At 33.4% G+C, this 19976-nt stretch overlaps 1 protein-coding gene across 1 annotated transcript in view; it reads right to left on the reverse strand.

Annotated features, from left to right (window-relative positions):
- The window catches only part of LOC107691986 (leucine-rich repeat serine/threonine-protein kinase 1-like), a 106188-nt gene that overhangs the window by 63766 nt on the left and 22446 nt on the right, over window positions 1-19976 (reverse strand). Inside the window, exons 4-14 of the mRNA XM_016490858.1 lie at window positions 19460-19631; window positions 17744-17923; window positions 15862-16010; window positions 14213-14439; window positions 12673-12800; window positions 11279-11442; window positions 10506-10643; window positions 7919-8031; window positions 4981-5051; window positions 3245-3374; window positions 2445-2557 (exon numbers count right to left, since the gene is read on the reverse strand). Of these exons, the coding sequence (XP_016346344.1) occupies window positions 2445-2557; window positions 3245-3374; window positions 4981-5051; window positions 7919-8031; window positions 10506-10643; window positions 11279-11442; window positions 12673-12800; window positions 14213-14439; window positions 15862-16010; window positions 17744-17923; window positions 19460-19631 (1585 nt within the window). The remainder of the gene's footprint in view (window positions 1-2444; window positions 2558-3244; window positions 3375-4980; window positions 5052-7918; window positions 8032-10505; window positions 10644-11278; window positions 11443-12672; window positions 12801-14212; window positions 14440-15861; window positions 16011-17743; window positions 17924-19459; window positions 19632-19976) is intronic.

The raw sequence follows: 19976 nt of genomic DNA on the forward strand, positions 1-19976 counted from the left end.
GTACTCACTTTTGTGGCCAGCGGTTTAGACATTAATGGCTGTGTGTTGAGTTATTTTGAGGGGACAGCAAATTTACACTGTTATACAAGCTGTACACTCACTACTTTACATTGTAGCAAAGTGTCATTTCTTCAGTGTTGTCACATGAAAAGATATAATAAAATATTTACAAAAATGTGAGGGGTGTACTCACTTCTGTGAGATATATATATATGAGCAATATCACTCGAGTACGAGAGCGATACCGGCTCTATATCAGCATGGCTGTGATTAGGCCAGAGCATCACAGCCGCTGATATAGTGCCGGTATCACTCTCGTACTCAAGTGATATTGCGTTTATACAACAGTTCAACGGAACATGTGTGTAATTAAACAAGAAACAACGGAGTGCCTAATAAAACCCTCTTTTGTGCGGAACTACTTCCTTCCGCCACGGATTTCCTTCTGCCACGGATTCAAAGCTCAAGTTGACAGTTAAACATACGTCACTTTTATAATTCGTATCAAGGGCATGTGCTACTTCAGTTAGGTTATTAGTGAGAAATAATGAGGTTATAAGAGAGAAACATTGCGGCAAGACGTGCATCCAAATGAGAGAGAGAGAGACCGTGAAGGTAGACGTTTCTTCTTATGTTAACTAAATATTAACTATTTACAGTTAAATAGTTTACAGACATCACATCAGCTAGTTATTAGGTTGTTTTGGCTGTTATTTCTTTAAGAGCTGCCGCTGCTGAACGTGACGCGGATCTGACACGCATCATATTTTCTCTCAACTCTTTTTACCTTTTCTAACCCACTTCAGGTCTTAAAGTCTCTATTAATGAGCTGACGAGTTCAATCGGGTGTGTTAGATGAGTGAGACAGTGCTGGGCTGCTCGGGGACAGATTTGAAAACCATTTCAGAGACATGTGACTCATATAAAATATATTACATGCATGCACAGTTTTAAGGCAGCTTTAATCGCCTTTCTGGTAACTTCATGACTTAGCTGACCACGACATTGCATGCACGTAGATTATTTCGCTCTTTGATATGAAATGATGAAGGCTACAGTGCGCGCCGGTGTCTTTGTGCGTGCAATTGTAGCGCTGCGAGAACAGTACCGTTTCCGTGCTCGTTTGACTCGAGCCTGGCGCTGAAGTGAAGTTGGAGCGCGCGTCTGAAACGTCTCCAGTTTGATGTTTGATGTGATCGTACAGATTAATAATTATTAATATTTATATATTAATAATTATTAATATAATATATATATTACCGTAATATAATATATATTTATATATTTATTTATCATATAATATGCATTTGCATATTATGCATATAAATACGTATACAATGTAGGCTACATCATTTTACTAGTATAAAATCAAATATTTTGCTGAATCTGGTACTTTATAAAAGCTAAATTAGATTTACATTCACATTACTTCTGAAACAATATACCAAATGACTAAATAATTATGAGCATCTTACCTATTTGCGTTGTTGTCTATGGTAAAGCAACCTATTATCCATGTTAAGAGGAGCGGATCCAGCGAGAGCTTGATAGGGCGACGCAGAATGTAAACGTTTTTCAGGAGTCGCGGCAGTAGAGGCGGAGCAACTATAATGACATGTGAATAATCCCGCCCACTCTAAAGCGATATTGTTTCGAAAAATGTGCCAAAGCAATTGAGAAAAACTGTATTATAGATTTTATTAATATTTTTAATAAGCTTTTATTTTTATATTTTCAGTTTTCATTTTAATTTACTTTTTTTTTCTAAATTTCATTTGATCTTTTTTATATTATTACTTAGTTTTTTTTTTTTTTCAGTTTTAGTTTGTTCTGTTTCAGTTTTTGTTTATTTCCAGTTAGTAATTTTAGTGTTTTTAGTACATAAACTAAAAGGACATTTTAAAAAATGCTGCCTTGGCCACTAATCGAAATTAGTTTTATTTCAGGCTTACTTCAATGATTAAAAAAGTAATACTTTAATCTAGTTAATGATAATAACCCTGTTTAGCATTTTTATATTATTACTTACTTTTTGTTTTTTTTCAGTTTTAGTTTGTTCTGTTTCAGTTTTTGTTTATTTCCAGTTAGTAATTTTAGTGTTTTTAGTACATAAACTAAAAGGACATTTTAAAAAATGCTGCCTTGGCCACTAATCGAAATTAGTTTTATTTCAGGCTTACTTCAATGATTAAAAAAGTAATACTTTAATCTAGTTAATGATAATAACCCTGTTTAGCATTTTTGTAAAATCCCGCTATTTGATTAAAAAAGATGTGAACCACCGTGAAAGTTTTTGTATTTTTTTATCCTGATCAAAGCTCAAGAAGCTAAATTCATGATATTCATGTGAGATTTTATTGCTGCATGTTTTGTTGAAATGCAATCTTGACAATTAAAAGTTGTGATTCAAGCAGATCCGAGCTGTGTTTGTGTGAATGGAGTACCATCTTTCCTGACGTCTGCGGGGATGTTGGTGATGTTCAAGTCTTCGATGTCCAGCTGCCAGAGGTTGGAGAGCTGCCCGAGCTCAATAGGAAGCTCCTGGATACCTGGATTACTGCAGAAACAGGGAGGATTAACATCAAAGCTACGGAAGTCCAAACACAACATCATCACATCCTGAGAGTTTCTCAAGCAGGAAGCAGGAGAGATGAACAAGCCCTTTTGATATTGCATATTAGTTTGACTTTTGCAACTCTTGACTGTGAAAACCCTGAATCACGCACTGTGATTGTTGGGCTCTGCTCCAAAACCTAGTGCAACGCCTTGCTGTTTAACTGAACTTTAACCTCTTAAGTGACTGAACTGTAGCTCAACCTAGTCAGCAACTCTGTGCATTACACAAATAGGGTTTGTCACAAAACACACAGGAGACTTGGCTTGCAATTGATTTCAGCAGTTTGGGATTAACATGTTGCTTAGATTATATCTAGTAAACAAAACAGAGAAATTTAAAATAAAGCAATAAGCCCCAAGAATCCATGGTTTACAGTGAATTTATAACCGCTAAGGGGCGTTGTTCATGTCGTGCCTAAAACCCCCTTAGCTGTTATAAATTCACTGTAAACCACGGCTTCAGGGGGCTTGTTGCTTTTATAAAACGGTTATTCCATATACGTAGTTAGGTTTCACAAAATAAAACAGAGCAAATAAAGTGTAATGATATGAATAAAAACAGTATTCTTCCACCAAACAAACTTTTATGCTGCACAAACTACATTTCCCATGATTCCCTGCGACTCACTTGGACAGATAGAGTTCGGAGAGGTTCTTGAGGGCACACACTGACGGCGGCACACACTCCAGCTGGTTGTCATTCAGGAAGAGAACTTCCAGAGAATCCCGCAAGATTACAGGAAACTGAATGGGACAAACTGCCAAAACAGAGCCAGAGGAGATGAGAAGCTAGCCCGAAACCACATAATGCAGAATTAAAATCCCTGCAGACTAATGGATGATCACTGATGACCGTGGCAGCAACACTCGTTACTCTACTGAAGGCCTACTATGAGACATAGAATAAAGCAATAAGCCTCGTGAAGCCGTGGTTTACAGTGAATTTATAACAGCTAAGGGGCTGTTATAAATTCACTGTAAACCATGGCTTCACGAGGCTTATTGCTTTTATAAAACCAATAATGGTTATTCCATATACATAGTAACATTATTCTTCCGCCAAACAATGTAGTTCCTCAGAATCAGTTGTGGTTCCAACAAAGTGGTTGCCGAGCAACACACAAATGTAAACAAAGGTGTATGTTTGTAGAGTAATTTACAACAGCTTCGAACGTGGCTCAGCCAATCAGAATCAAGGACCGGGACTATCTGTTTTATAAATGTGCCCATATTTGCACGGTTCTGCATTATCTCGCAAAAATACTTTTCTTTTAGTTTGTTTGTTTGCTTCCACAAAGTGACCAAAAAAGGATATAATATAATCTTTGCAGAGAAGGCAATTCCATAATGCACAATACAGAAAAAGCATCTGAACCTAAAATGAACTATTTTACCTCTATTTGATCTATTTCTATGCTTATTTGAGTTTCACAGCATTAGCATTTTCCAAAAGACAAACACAAAAGAAATCAAGAAAACAACAACATAAAACAAAACAAAATGAAGATAAAAAAATTAAATAAAAATGCCTAATAACACTAAATAATAAAATAAAAATATTTTAATGAATAATAACAATAATTACTATAATAATATTATTATTATTAATAATAATAATCAACAGCAAAAGTTTGGTATCAGTAAGATTATCAGTAATATTTTTGAAAAAAGTCTCATGCTCATTAAGGCTGCATTTATTTGATCAAAAATACAGCAAAAACGGAAATACTGTGAAATATTATTACAATTTAAAATAACTGTTTTCTATGTGAATACATGGTAAAATGTAATTTATTTCTGTGAGTCAAAGCTGAATTTTCAGCATCATTACTCCAGTCTTCAGTGTCACATGATCCTTCAGAAATCATTCTAATATGCTGATTTTAATATGTTTAACATTTCTGATTATCATCAATGTTCGAAACAGCTTAATATTTTGTGGAAACAGTGATACATTTTTGTTCATGATTCTTTGATGAATAGATGTTCAAAAGAACAGCATTTATTTGAAACTTAAATCCATTTTGCAACATTATAAATGTCTTTACTGTCTTTCTTGATCAATGTAATGCATCTTTGCCAAATAAAAATATCAATTTCTTTTTGTTGAAATGCTAGCAAAACTGACAGTGAGCGCCCATCCTTATTGCCTAAAAACATGAGTCAGACGTTTGGATCCGTCTGAAAGGGTTTAGTTTAGATTCTGATGCCATTACTAAAACAATCCACACTCTTGTCACAGTCTCAACAAAACATGATTACCATGGTGATATTGCTCTGCTTTCTCTGTGGTGAGTTTGGTAATTACAGTGTGAAACTGTGCTGCGTCATGGCAACGTGACCGCAGTGTTTGAGTTACTGTACCTGGCTCTGGGTCCCGTCTGTGCCACGTAGTGAAGAAGGCCAGCTTCCTGGTTTTGGTCGGCTCTCCCGTCCTAAAATAACATTCAGAACACATTCGATTTCAGATATTCACAATCTGTCATTCACAATCTCTATATATAACCACAAGGACCGTGATGATGCATTAGTGATCTGGAAGAGCAATGAAGACTGCATTTTAAAGCTTCATAGATGCACTCCCCCCAAAAAATTTTCCAAAATGTAGGCAACATAATTATGCTGCTTTCTAAGATATGTTTTAGCCAAATTATAAGGCAGCATCACATGTATTCTTTGCAGAGAAGGCAATTCTATAATGTATTATGTGCACAACACAGACCTCGATTTTACCGGTTTCTATGATAATTTAAAATAAAAATAAAAATAAAAATAAAAATACAAATTAAATTAAATTAAAAATAAAATAAGGAAAGCCGCATTAAAATATTTGAAACTAAAATACAAAATAATACAAGAAAATAAGAAAATAATAACAAAATAAATGAAAAATATAAAAATCTAATAAAATAAAAAAATAAATAAAAGCATCAACAAAACAGCATAAAAATAATAAAAAAATTACAAATAACAAAATCTAATAAATAATAAGGCAACAAATTTTTATTATTATTACTACAATTATTATTGCTATTGATAATAATAATAATAATAATAATAATAATATTAAAACATAGAGAAAGACAAAGATTGACAATGGAATGAGTTTGGAGTGAACAGAGAAACCAATTGCAGTCCAATCAGGATAAATGGCCTCAAAAGTGCTTCAAAAACTCCAGGAAAAATTATAACTTGGATATCAAACCACAGAATGACTATGACTCTGCTAAAGTACAGAGTTAGAGGAAGATTAGAGGAGTTCAGCTGCAAAAAATATCACAGAAATATTCAAAAATGGATCAAGATCTGACGATGGAGAACAGATAGAAATGGATTTGTGTAGTTACAGGAATGAATCCAGCGTTTTCATCTCACTTGATTTGTTTCGTGAGTATTTTTGTCTCCGACTGCAGAAAATCTGAAACATTTCCATCTGAAATTGTACGATGCATTAGTGACCTTGCGTTGTTATGACAACCCGCTTTATTAGACTAATTATGAAGTGGAGGATGGCGGGCTGGTCGTACAGGAAAGAGAATCTGCTAACCTTGAATATTGAATGATGAAGCCCTGGAAGTAAAAGCGTGTGGGAGTGTTTTCCAGTCTCACAATCATCTGCCAAATCAGCCTTTATACTAACGACACTTTAATTAGTGAAAAACGACAGCTGTGATGATTCTGTCCGCTTTCAAAGGTTGAAGTTATAGTTCACTCCAAATGAAAATGCAGTCAGAAAAAAAACAGCATATGGGTTTGGAAAGAGTTTTTGGCTGAACTCTTGCTTCAAAAAGTTTGAAGGAAGTCTCTCTGTTGAATGAAACTGCAGAATCAAGCGATTAGACTAGACCGCCATTAATTAGCGGAGTATCTGCTGTGCGGTTCACTTTCATTTCTCATTTCTCACTCTAATTGTATCAAAGCCTATAAGCAGAAATAGTCAAAATATTATGTGATAACAGCAGCACAGAGCGGGGTCGAGCAGATGAAAGCACACCATCGTGTCAAATTATTCAAATAAACATCCACAGACTCGGCACTATTACAGCTGGAAATACACCACTAAATCATCATTAGTGCAGCAAAATCAAGCTTAGCATGAAAGCTACGCATCTGATGTATACACAGAGTGATTCATAGAAAATACTTGCATAATGTTTACTTTATACTGCACTATATATACTGTACACTGGCCAGTGCTAACTAAAACTGAAAATAAATAATCAAATTAAATTAGAAATGTTGTTTTGACAACTAACTGGAATAAATAAGTTGAAGCCGAAGTATTAAAATTACAATGGCAAAAAAGTACATAAAATTACTAAAACTTACTAAACTAACTAAAATAACAGCTAAATACATTAATTAAGATATTTTAGAAATAAAAATGAATAAAATAATAAATAATACAATTATTATTAATAATAAAACAACACAATAATAAACTAAATATTACTAACAACAACAATAATAATAGTTATTGTTATTATTATTATTAAAAATGCATAAAATAAAAAAAACTAAATATGAACTAAAATACAATATCAACAGAAAATAAAATAAAATAGGGGAATGGTGTTATGACAAACAATTATACATTTAATTAAATTAATGTAAAGCAGCATCACGTATACTTTGCAGAGAAGGCAATCCCTTTATACATAATGTGCAAAGTACAGAAAAAGTATCTAGAAATAGTTCAACATGCATAAAAATAATGACTGTTTGACCTATTTTTATGCTTATTAGTGTTTCACAGGGTTAGTATTGTCCAAAAGAGGTTACTGTTGAAGGCATAATCATGAACAGCCTTCAGATTGGGAGTGTGCTTAAGATGCAGTAAATGCTGCCTATGTAGGGCTCACTGTGTGTGTGTGTGTGTACATTTATGTGTGTGTGTGTACATTTATGTGTGTGTACATTTATGTGTGTGTGTATGTATACATTTATGTGTGTGTGTGTATACATTTATGTGTGTGTGTGTATACATTAATGCGTGTGTGTAGGTGTGTGTGTGTGTGTATACATTTATGTGTGTGTGTAGGTGTGTGTGTGTGTGTGTGTATACATTTATGTGTGTGTGACTAACTACATATTTAATGACGGAATCCCAGCTACATGTGTGTGTGTGTGTGTATACATTTATGTGTGTGTGTAGGTGTGTGTGTGTGTGTGTGTATACATTTATGTGTGTGTGTAGGTGTGTGTGTGTGTGTGTGTATACATGTGTGTGTATACATTTATGTGTGTGTGTGTGTGTGTATACATTTATGTGTGTGTGTAGGTGTGTGAGCATTTGACCTACTTCCCCAGTTGGTTTCTGGACAGGTCTAGAGTTCGCAGACAAGAGCATTTCCATTTGTTTAGAGCGGGCAGAGTGGAGATTTGGTTCCCACACAACTTCAGAGAGACGATGGCCTAAAACACACACAGTGATCTCTGTGACACACACACCTGGAGCCATAAAACATGACGTACACACTGCTACTTAAAGTCATTTGGCAAGTGTGGACTTATTGTTATTAGCACATTATTATTGTCATTAGCACAGATGAGGCGTTTATCTTTTATGTGAAGAGTTTTAGTGCTCCACTGCTGACAAATTATAAAAGACACATGCAGGTTTAGGTTTCTACAATGGATTTAAAGTTAATGCTTTTTATATATATATATTTTATTTGAAGAGTATGTGAAAAGAAATCATGAGGAGTGCGGGAGTGAACTGTCTGCAAACTAATTCAGAGCTTTTTGCAAACCCGTTTGTCAGATTAGATCAAAAGTCAGATTTATTTGTAAATCTGGCCTCAGTTCTGATTCTAAACAGCAGACAGAAAACACACGACATGATTGCTAAAAATATTATTATTATTAATAAAAATATTATATAAAAAATATTAACACCCCTGCTTTATACTCTCAACTGACTACAAATAAAATGTAAAATAAAAATGTAATAAAAAATAACAATTAAATAAAATAAAAAAATTAAACAAAAAGAAAATAAATAAAACAAAATAAGATAAAAATACAAAAAAACAAAATAATAACAACAAAATTAAAAATACAATAAAATAAAATAAAAAACAAAAATAATCAAATAAAAAACAAAACAAGAATAATAAAACAAAAATAAAAAAAAAACAATAAAATAAAATAAAAAGAATAACAGCACAGCTTCCCCCAAGCGGCATGATTAATGAATCATTCATGTCTGTAACACAAACTATGTGATGATTTACACATAAAAGTATTATACATATTATACGTACATGTCTAAATACACCACATCTCTCTGTTTGTGTGTGAGATCATCGCCAAACTGCCGTTTGCTTCTTCCTTACACGCTTTCTTAAGCTCTCTAGTTTGCAATCTCTATTTCTCACTCTGCCGTTGGCTTTGTGTTGACATCTTGCCAGTTAACTTGCGAAACTGACAGTGAAGTTAATGAAAACTCAACTATAAAATCCCGTCTGAGCTGCTCTGCCGTACATTTGTAAACACTTCACAACACACTCGGAGCCTTTCAGGCTTATTTGTGTAAAAAACTAGTCTTATTAAAGCTGAAGTTTTTCCTGATTCACTGCTGTCTATCATGAGGAGATACAGAGAGAAACTCACGATCGCTCAGACGTGCTACAGGAGACGTTTACTGTGAGCACAGCGCCACCATGAGCTCAAGAAACCTGAGGGCTCTTAGTTCAAACACAAAATACACAACTCCATAAAAAATATAATTAAAGGATCTGACCAGGAGCAATTTTAGTTGGAGGATCTTACAAAACCGGCGAAAAACACACCTGATGAGCATATTTCACAATACTGTATTTCTAAAGTAAGAAATTACATTTTGTTGATATGCATATTTGCATTTTTTTCTTACACTGACATTATTTTCAAGACAACTTCAGAAGATTTCCTCCCATAAATTCTCATTACCACAATGCAAAAAATTATGCATTAATTAAAATATAAAGTATTGTTTATGCTGATTTAAATACATTTTAAAAACTTTGTTAGAAGTTAAAATGTTATTTTGTTTTTTAATAAAGTATTTTAATTAAAATAATTGTTTATTTTTTAATTATAAAAATAATTTATTAATAATAATACTAATAATAATAGCCTTGTTACAGCAATGTGATTAAAGAGAATAATGACATTCAGACTGAGAGTGATGGGCATTAAGAAAAAACCTTTAAAAAGTACAACGTCCAGACATATGCATACTTATTTTTCTTTGGTCAAAACATCATATCTTATTTAATTTCTTGTGATTTCAGCACATTTTCTCCAGCAAACTCTCAGTATGACAATGCAAAAAATAAGATACATCAATTAAAATAAAAAGCATTTTATGCTGATTTAATAAAAAGACTATTTAAAGTATTATATATTAATATTAATATTATTAAAACATTTATTTTAAAAAAATTGTATTATTAAATTATTTTATTATTTACTATTTTATTTAATTACAGTAATGCACACTTGGTTTGATATGGCCTACTAATATCCCATTCTTATTACATTGTATTATGGTCTTGATTATTACTCTGTCTTCAGAATGTTTATCTGTCATTCCTTTTGGTTTTAAATTCATATGTTTTATTATTTATGTTTTATGTGTTTATGGCTTGATTTTAATGTACAACACTTTGGTCAGTCTTGTGGTTGTTTTTAAATGTGCTTTATAAATAAATGAACTTGAACTAATGCGATTAATGAGAATAATAAAATTGAGATTATTGACAAAATTATTTGCCCATTTAGGGGGGGGGAGACGTTACAGTACCACATCCAGACAAATGCGTAAATTACTTTCTTTGGTTAAAAAAAAAAAGCTATCTTATTTCATTTCTTGTGATTTGAGCACATTTCCTCCTGTTCCTTACCTCCAGCTCAAATATGTACGAGGGCAGCTCCTTCAGGACGTTCTCGGAGATGTCCACCTCCCTCAGATGAGTCTTCCAGAAGATGGAGATGGTGTCAGGAAGAAACGCAATCTGGTTGTTTGAAGCTTTGCAGATTTTCTGAGTGAAACATCTCTGATTATCATCATTTGCTAGCAAAAAGTAAATATGCCATTCATTTAACCCAAAATTCAACATGGTCATCAACACATGAAACATTCATGCATGCAATATGCTTCCTAAGTTTCCTGTGATTGTTACCCCAGCACAAATGTACCTTTTCAGTTGCATATTTTATTATTTTATTTTAAGTAATTTGGTCCTCCAAAAATTGCAAACTTGTCAATGTTTTATAAGTAATATACTTCGTTATGGCCCTCCATTTAAAAACCTGTAGCTAAAATAAAGCAATAAGCCCCAAGAAGCCGTGGTTTACAGTGAATTTATAACAGCTAAGTGGCGTGCCTAACAACGCCCCTTAACTGTTATAAATTCACTGTAAACGCTTATTGCTTTTATAAAACGGTTATTCCATATGAATAAAAACAGTATTCTTCCACCAAACTATGTAGTTCCTCAGAATCAGTTGTGGTTGCAACAAAGTGGTTGCCGAGCAACACACAGAAGTAAACAAAGGTGTATGTTTGTTGAGTAATTTACAACAGCTTCGAACTTGGCTCAGCCAATCAGAATCAAGGACCAGAACTCTCTGTTTTATAATACTGAAGGAAGTTGTGCCTGTGCCGGTGACCCACCAGAGGACAGGCCCAGGGGTCGGGGAAGCTGCTGAGCTTGTTTCTGCTGATGTTCAGAGAGCTGAGGGCCTTCAGACAGTGCAGGACAGAGGAGGGCAGCTCCGGCAGGCCGTTGTCGGACACATCCAGCTCTTGCAGCTTACGCAGGCCGATCCAGTTCGTGCCTGCAGCAGAACCAGCGCCAGCTGTTAGATCTGTGATGACCACCGCTTTAAAACTGAGCAACCGTGTGCATTTACATTTGTGCATTTAGCATAAAAAAATGTTAAAACATTTTTTTTTATAAAATTTAATTATGTATTATTACTAGTATTAATTAATGCGTTTTAATTAATATATATAAAATATGACGAAAATATTAATATAATAACTAAAAATGTATACAATTCATTATACACACACAAATATGTGTTTAAACATTTTCTACAAAAAAATTTTAATTAACATTTTTAAAACGTTTATACACACTATTATATATGACCCTGGAGCACAAAAGCAGTCTTAAGTCGCTGGGGTATATTTGTAGCAATAGCCAACAATACATTGTATGGGTCAAAATTATTGATTTTTCTTTTATGCTAAAAACCATCAGCTTTCAGATGCTGTATAAATCTCAATTTTGAAAAATTGACACTTAAGACTGGTAGTCCAGGGTCACATATTTATACATACATACATACATATATACACATATATATACATACATATTAGGGCTGTGCGATTTGGGGGAAAATATCAAATTGCGATTTTTTTTGACAGATATTGCGATTGCGACTTGTTTCAAATGCCCATGGATGTAAAAAAAAAAAAAAAGCAAATTAAAAGTACACATATTCCATGTATTCCTTAAAATAAAATGTTTTTGTTTTAAAGTTTCATGTTACATGTGTAATAATAAAAAAAAAATAAAAAAAAGTTTTCAATTAATTTGGAGTTCAATACATCAATTTCTCAAGTATATCAAATTTTGACCTTAACTACCAAGTAAGAATATTAATAAAATAAAATAAAATAAAATAAAAGCCTGTGCGATTTATCGTAAAGAAAAAGCACCCTTTTTCAAGCAAAACATTTCACATGAAAGACATTTTGGTTTTGAGGTTGGTTTTAAATGGTAAAATGATAGATATACACTTATGCTATTATTTCGACACTTAAACCACACTTCTCTTAAAACTGAAAGCCTGATGAAAGGAAAATAATTTCAGTTAATGAGCAGGAAACCAACATTTTAATGTGAAGTACAGTCCCAGTGTAATAAAGCGGGGCTGAATCGATTCACTGTCATTGAGAAACTTTGTGAAATTGCTGTGAGCGAGCGATGGACCTGATGCACACTACAGGAAACGCTGTCTATAACAGAAGTGTGTGTGTGTGTGTGTGTGTGTGTGTACCATTGGGGATGTTGAAGAGGCTGATGAGTTTGTTTCTGGCTGCAGAAATCCTCTTCAACTGGCCGAGATGAAGCAGACCGAGAGGAAGACACTCCAGCTCATTCTCAGAGACATTCACATGCCATAATCTGCAGAAAACACGGGCAAGAGGAGAGCTGATCACCATCACTAATCTGCAGACGGTTTTCATCTTTTCTGTGCTGATTTTGGGGCAAAGCATTTGGATTTAACACCATAACATGATGACCTGATAAAGAAATGTTTTCTGGTTCCACTTCAGCATGAAATACTAATTAAATCTTAAATTTTTCAATTGCTTCTCCTAGACAGCATTAAGATTGAATGACGACTTGTTTAAGTGTCCTGCTTCTCAGATGTTTCTCCTGAAGATCAGACCTCCTCAGTAATCTCACATCTCTGCTGAAAAAACTAACGACTAAAGCTAGTCCGCCAGCTAAACCAGCACTAGACCGGCATAAACCAGCTCGGGCCATTCATGCTGGTCTTTTCAGCAAGTCTGTCTATCTCCTGTAGAGCTTCAGATCTCAACAAGGTTTAGATATGTTCAGATTATAACGTCCGAGATCTCAGCATGAACCAGTGTTCTTAACTTTAACTAAAACTTAAACTGTTAAAATACTATTATAAAAACCATTATAGAAATATTCAAAATTTTTAATTTTAATAAAACTTTGAAAAATAAATTACATGTAAAACTTCAAACAAAAAAGTAAAATTATTATTATTATTAAATAATAAAATACATTTAAAAACATAAAAATGCTGCTAAATATTAAGTACTACTAATTACTAAAACTGCAATAAAAAATAATAAAGCTAAATAGAAACTCTTTTATAAATAAAAACAAACTAAAATGAATGAGAATGACAAAAGCATAAAAGAAAACACTAAAATTAAAACTGAAAACTTAAAAATAAAAGTAAAATCTAAATATTAATAAATAATATAATAGTATATAAATAATACTAAACTGAAATAATATGTACTGAAAAAATATTTTTTCAGAACGTTTAGGAGAAACATCTGAGACAAAGTTGATACTAAAAGAAAACTGAAAATATAAAAATAAAAGTAAAATCAAAATATTAATAAATAATATAATAGTATATAAATAGTCAAATCTAAATATTAATAAATAATATAATAGTATATAAATAATACCAAAATATTTTTTCAGAACGTTTAGGAGAAACATCTGAGACAAAGTTGATACTTAAAGAAAACATTTTCCAAATCGTTATTATTGGATAACGATTTTTGTTAGTCATATAATAAAGATTGCACTCAAAAAAGTAATTTGGTCTAGCTGAAAATATTTCAGGCAAGAGGATCATGAATGGCTGACTTGACTGACTGATATTCTTGATATTCTTGATATTGTGGATTCTCCATGTCTGAATTGTGTGCAGAAGCTTTACAACATTATTGTTTCTGCTTGCATGTATAGATGTTAATGCTTTGAAATGCTAGTTCTAGTGAAAAGCGCTGTGCAAATAAACGTGAAGTTGAGTTCCGGACCGGCTGCAGATGATCTCCTGCGATGAGGTCGGGGTGGGCAGCTCTCGAAGCTGATTGTGGCACAGGTTGAGCGAGCGCAGATGAATCAGACCCCAGGGCACCACAGACGGCAGTGAGCTCAGACAGTTACGAGACAGATCCAGAACCGTGATCCGAGACGACACGTCCATGAACCAGTCCAGATCCAACCAGGGCAGCTGCAGTCCCGACCAGTCAACGTGCACAGCCTGAGCACGAGGAAGTAAAGATGTGATGATTACACAATCCTCGACTGAAGAAACACATTAATATTGGTCATAATATATTACTACTGTGAACGCTGACAGGACACAAAATGTTTAAACACTAGACTGTGCAGTTTATCAATAATAAAGAAGAATATTATTAAATAAAATATAATATATAATTAATAAAAAAAAATAATACAGAATAACACACACTTACTTGTACAGAATACTATAATATATAATTAATAAAAAATTAACAAAACACAGAATAACATATACATACATAAATTCATTCATTGTATCATACATCTACACATAATTGGGCAATTCAGAATAATAATTTCAGTACCTAAAACATTATTATTATTATTTTTATTATTTAAAAGTATATAATATGATTGAGTTTATTGCCACATCAGCTTCACAGGCTATTTCATGGCAAACAAAGATTATACATTAGAAAAACAATACAGTAGTACACAATACAAAATACAAAAATGAAATAAAGCAATTATAAAACAAAGTTTTGTACATAAAATTCTATAAAAGATTCTTTAAATTTACTTTTGAAAGAAATTGTAAAAGTTTTTCTGGGTCCATCTTATAAAACAAGTCCTTAAGTGTTTGAAAAGTATATAATATAATATAATATCATATAATATCATATCATATCATAAAAGAAAACTAAAAAAAATACAGAAAAACAAATGAATATACATACATACATACATACATACATACTAGTACAATAATATAATATAATATAATATAATATAATATAATATATAATTTTCATTGTGTTATACATCCATATGAAATTATCATGGGTTTATGGGCAAATGATTTTTTTCTTATTCTTATTCTTATTTAAAAGTCTGAATGGGATCCAACAAAATAACAAAACAAAAAGAAAACAAAATAAAGTTAATAACTATGCACAAAAATAAAATACTGTTGTATTGGGTGCTAAAAATCTTTGTGTCTGTAAAGAAATGAAAAGAGTCAATGTAAAAATTCCAACCTCATAAGGAGGAACTGTCCAGGAGGATGTGAAGTGTCCTGTGGCTTCACTTCATTTAAACACACTTCTTGTATCATTTTTTTTTTTTACACATGCTGGTGTTAATAAGCTCAGAATGTAATTGAGTGAATTTAGTTCAACGTAACTGCTTTTATTAATGTTTTTAAGTTTTAAAAACCAATTATGCACACCACAGGAACTCAAAACCAGCTCCTAAAATAAACACTAGTCTCCATTTACTATGTTATTTGTCAGTGTTTATGAATAGGTATTAAGTCTCGTCCTGAATACATTTAAAAAGAGGAACTAGGGCTGACGCTAAAACTTCTGTAAAATGAAGCCGCAGCATTGTTCACGAGTCCAGCGCTGATCTGAAATGAATTGAGCGGGATGCGTCTCACCTGCAGCAGCGTCCCGTCCGCAGGCGCGTCTTTGTCCTGCAGGTGGCGCTGTCTGAGCATCTGCCTGCTGAAGTCTGTGTGATCCATCAGCGTGTACGAGGAGAAACCGGCTCCATTGTTCAGCAGAAAACACCCGATCTCCTTATTTCCTGAGAGGAGAAAACCAGCTTCAGTTAGAGCAGGAAGAGCTTTCACTTATTTCTCCACACCTCCGTGCTGAAAGAGGAACTGAGTGCCATGGAGGAAGTGCATGCGTGTGCTGGAGCAAAGCGGGAAACCTGAACACTGTCAAAAATCCCCCTGCTTTCACTTTTCAGACCCAGTGTGCAGTTCAGGATGAGAAAGCTTGACGAAAGCATTCAGTTCCAGAAAAAAAATAAAAATAAAAATAAAGAGCATTGAGCATTAATCAGTGTACAGCACCATAAGCAAATGACATCCATCATTTTTAACTAATTCAATAAAACCAGACCAAGGTTTCTCAAACTGGGGTTTGTGAGTTGAAAATAAATAAACAAACAAACAAACATCACATAAATAAATACATAAATCAACAATTAATAAATAAATATTAAATAAATAAAAATAGATAATATCAAAATAAAACACTAAAAATATATTAATAATCAACTATTAATATATAAACATATAATAAAATATAAAAATATAGAACAAAAAACAATAAAATAAAACATTTATAAATATATTAAAATAATAAAATATTAATATATATAATAAAAATGTTAAAACAGAATATAAACAGATATAATATAAATATATAGATATAATATAATTGATAACTTTCATGTCAAGTGACCATTAACCAACATAGGAGAACTGCAAACATGCAAACATTTTTGTTAAATTACTGCAATATTAACAGGGTCATTTCAAGTAAATATTTCAGGTCAAATGATTCTGGCAGACAGAATATATTTTATATTTAAAGTTTGTGAATCCCAGTGCTAACCCATTTTAAAGTAACATCAGATCATCTGGATAATTATGTTTACGTAAACATGTATGCATTCGGCAGCCACATTTATCTAAAAAAAAACTGAACATTTTGGTAAGATTTTACATTAGTTATTTCTTAACATTGGCTAAAATCAACTAACAATGAGCAGTAGTACTTTGTTTACAACTTTAATCTTTGTCAGTTAATAAAAATAAATTGTAAGTAACAATAAATGATAAAAATATGTCAGTTAATAAAAATAAATTGTTCATGTTAGTGCATTCATTAAATGTTAACAGCTATCATTTTTTATTTTAAGAATGTATTAATGTTGAAATTAACATTAAGACAAAAGTTGCAGATGTTGTTAAAAAATGTCTTCTTTTTTTTCCCAAAAAGTTCTTCTAAAAGTTTTTTTAAATAAATAATGCAAATAAATAAAATCAATTTGTAATGATCAAAATCAAATGTCTAATCAAGTGAATTCATAAAACTTTATCAATTTAATCATGCATTTAAAACTTAACTAAATTACAATATAACTGTCCCTCACAACAAAACATTGCATTTTTATTTTTTGGTCAAATAAAGAGCTGCACATTATTTGTTTATTATAAATAGTAAATTATTTATCTTTTTTTAAGTTAAACTAAACAATGCCGTTCACATTTTCCCCACTGCAGAAATCACAAGGCCCTATATGGATAACTAACGCTAACAAATGAAACCTTACAGTAAAGTGTTCCCTTGGTTGTTCACACCAAAAGTGACATTAAAAAAAGCATAAAATAAGGAATCGATCCAGAAGCCAATATTTGCTCCTGGTGTGAATTCATATTTAGTCCTTCCCAAACGTCATGCAATATTGTCCTATAGTTGAACAGATATTCTTTGCAGTAATAATGAGCAGTGAATGACGAGTACCTGCCTGCGCGGCGGCGTACAGGGGCAAGCCAGTGATGATAGCAAACTCTCCTGAATGAACCGCGCAGTCCTCGGCGTCAGCATTGTACGTGTGAACCAGCAGCTTCACCACCTCCAGATGACCCTGCTGACACGCCGTAGACAACATCCAGTTCAGCAGATCCTTACGGACACACGGACCTACAGAAAAAGAGAGGCGTTTCAGAAGTGGAGCTAAAATTATTATATACACAATAAACAAGCATTTGTTGTTCTTTGGAAAAACATGCACTGATGAATCCTGTGCAATAAGACACGGAATATGCATTATTGTACTTTGTAGATTAGAACATGTACTCACGCTCAGGCAAAGAAAGCATTCACTTCATTGGATTCCAAAAATTCAATCTGAGCTGTTCTCAGATTTTACTATTTTGCTGAAACTCTCAAATCTCATTTATAGTCAAACTTCTTTAAAGAGATGGTTCGCCCCAAAAAAAACACAACAATCTGTCTTTTACTCACCCTCAGGCCATACAAGATGTACTGTAGATGAGTTTGTTTCTTCATCAGAACAGATTTGGAGAAATCACCAATGGATGCTCTGCAGTGAATGGGTGCCGTCAGAATGAGAGTCCCAACAGCTGATAAAAACATCACAATAATCCACAAGTAATCCACACCACTCCAGTCCAGCAGTTAACATCTCATGAAGTGAAAAGCTGTGTGTTTGTAAGAAACAAATCCATCATTAAGGCGTTTTAACTTAAAACCGTTGCTTTCAGCTAAAATACGAGTCCTCTAACCATAATATTGCTTTCTCCAGTGAAAAAGTCGTCTCATCTGAATCAGGAGAGATATATGCACGGATCAAACACCGAGCATGTTTACATGTACACAAGTAAGCTGATAACTCACAAATATCAGCTTATTAAAATAACCAGTTTTCCCTGCTTTCATGCAAATCAGTAACCTGACAACACAAGAAAGCTGCGTTTATATGACTTTCCCTTTAGTGACGTCAAAATATAATCATTTGCGTATCTGACTCCAAGTATTCCATACATTGTCAGTTGTGATGTTAAATAAAGCTTGCAACATGTCAGCGGGAAACTTACAGCTCATACATTCTCCTCTCATGCAGTTACAAATGCAGCATGGACAGGGAATGGGCTTTTTTACTGGAGGAAACATTATTTTGGACTCGGTAGTGGTGGTTTAAAGTTATAAACGCCATAATTGTGGATTTGTTTTTTTCAAACAGCTTTTCGCTTCACAAGATGTTTATTGATGGACTGGAGTTACTTGTGGATTATTGTGATGTTTTTATCAGATGTTTGGACTCATTCTGACGGCACCCATTCACATTGGTGAGCAAGTGATGTAATGCTACATTTCTCCAAATCTGTTCTGATGAAGAAACAAACTTATCTACATCTTGGGTGGCCTGAAGCGAGTACATTTGTAGCAAATTGTTATTTTTGGGTGAACTATACTGTTAATAAAGTAAATAGGGTGAACTTTGATTTCATTTATAAAACGGATAGTTCCGGTCCTTGATTCTGATTGGTTGAGCCACGTTCGAAGCTGTTGTAAATTGTATAACAGCTAAGCTAAGACGGCTTCGCGTCATGCCTAACAAAGCCCCTTAGCTGTTATAAATTCACTGTAAACCACGGCTTCACGGGGCTTATTGCTTTAGTTGACTTTAAGAAAGTGGATTTGGTTTCCGCTCACGTGGTATGGAGTCCAGCAGCTCTCGGACCAGCACATGATGTCCGTGATGTGCTGCTAGGACGGCAGGGTTTTCTTCGCTGGGATCCTGTGGAACCGTAACTCGTGCTTCCTGCAGCAAGAACCGAACGCCGTCCACGTCACCGTTCTGAGCTGCCAAACACAGCAGCTGCAGCTACACACACAAACACACAGACTGCCTTTAATAAAGCAGCTCAAATTGGTTTAAACCATCCTGTACTGTTAATTGTTCTTAACATAAATGGACTAGATTAGTTAATATTTACAGTAAATATCTGACATGATTTGTTTTTTTGTACTGAAAAATCAGTGGATGGTTTAAAGGGGTCATATGATGTTTTTTTAAAGATCATTATTTGGTGTATTTGGTGTAACAGAATATGGTGACATGCTTTAATGTTCAAAAAACACATTATTTTTCAAATACTGTACATTATTGTAGGTCCTATATGCCCCGCCTCTCTCAAACGAAGCGTTTGAGAGAGGCGGGGCATATAGG

This window comes from Sinocyclocheilus anshuiensis, unplaced genomic scaffold (genome assembly GCF_001515605.1).
Source record: "Sinocyclocheilus anshuiensis isolate Anshui unplaced genomic scaffold, SAMN03320099.WGS_v1.1 scaffold426, whole genome shotgun sequence".
In the NCBI taxonomy this organism is placed as follows: domain Eukaryota; kingdom Metazoa; phylum Chordata; class Actinopteri; order Cypriniformes; family Cyprinidae; genus Sinocyclocheilus; species Sinocyclocheilus anshuiensis.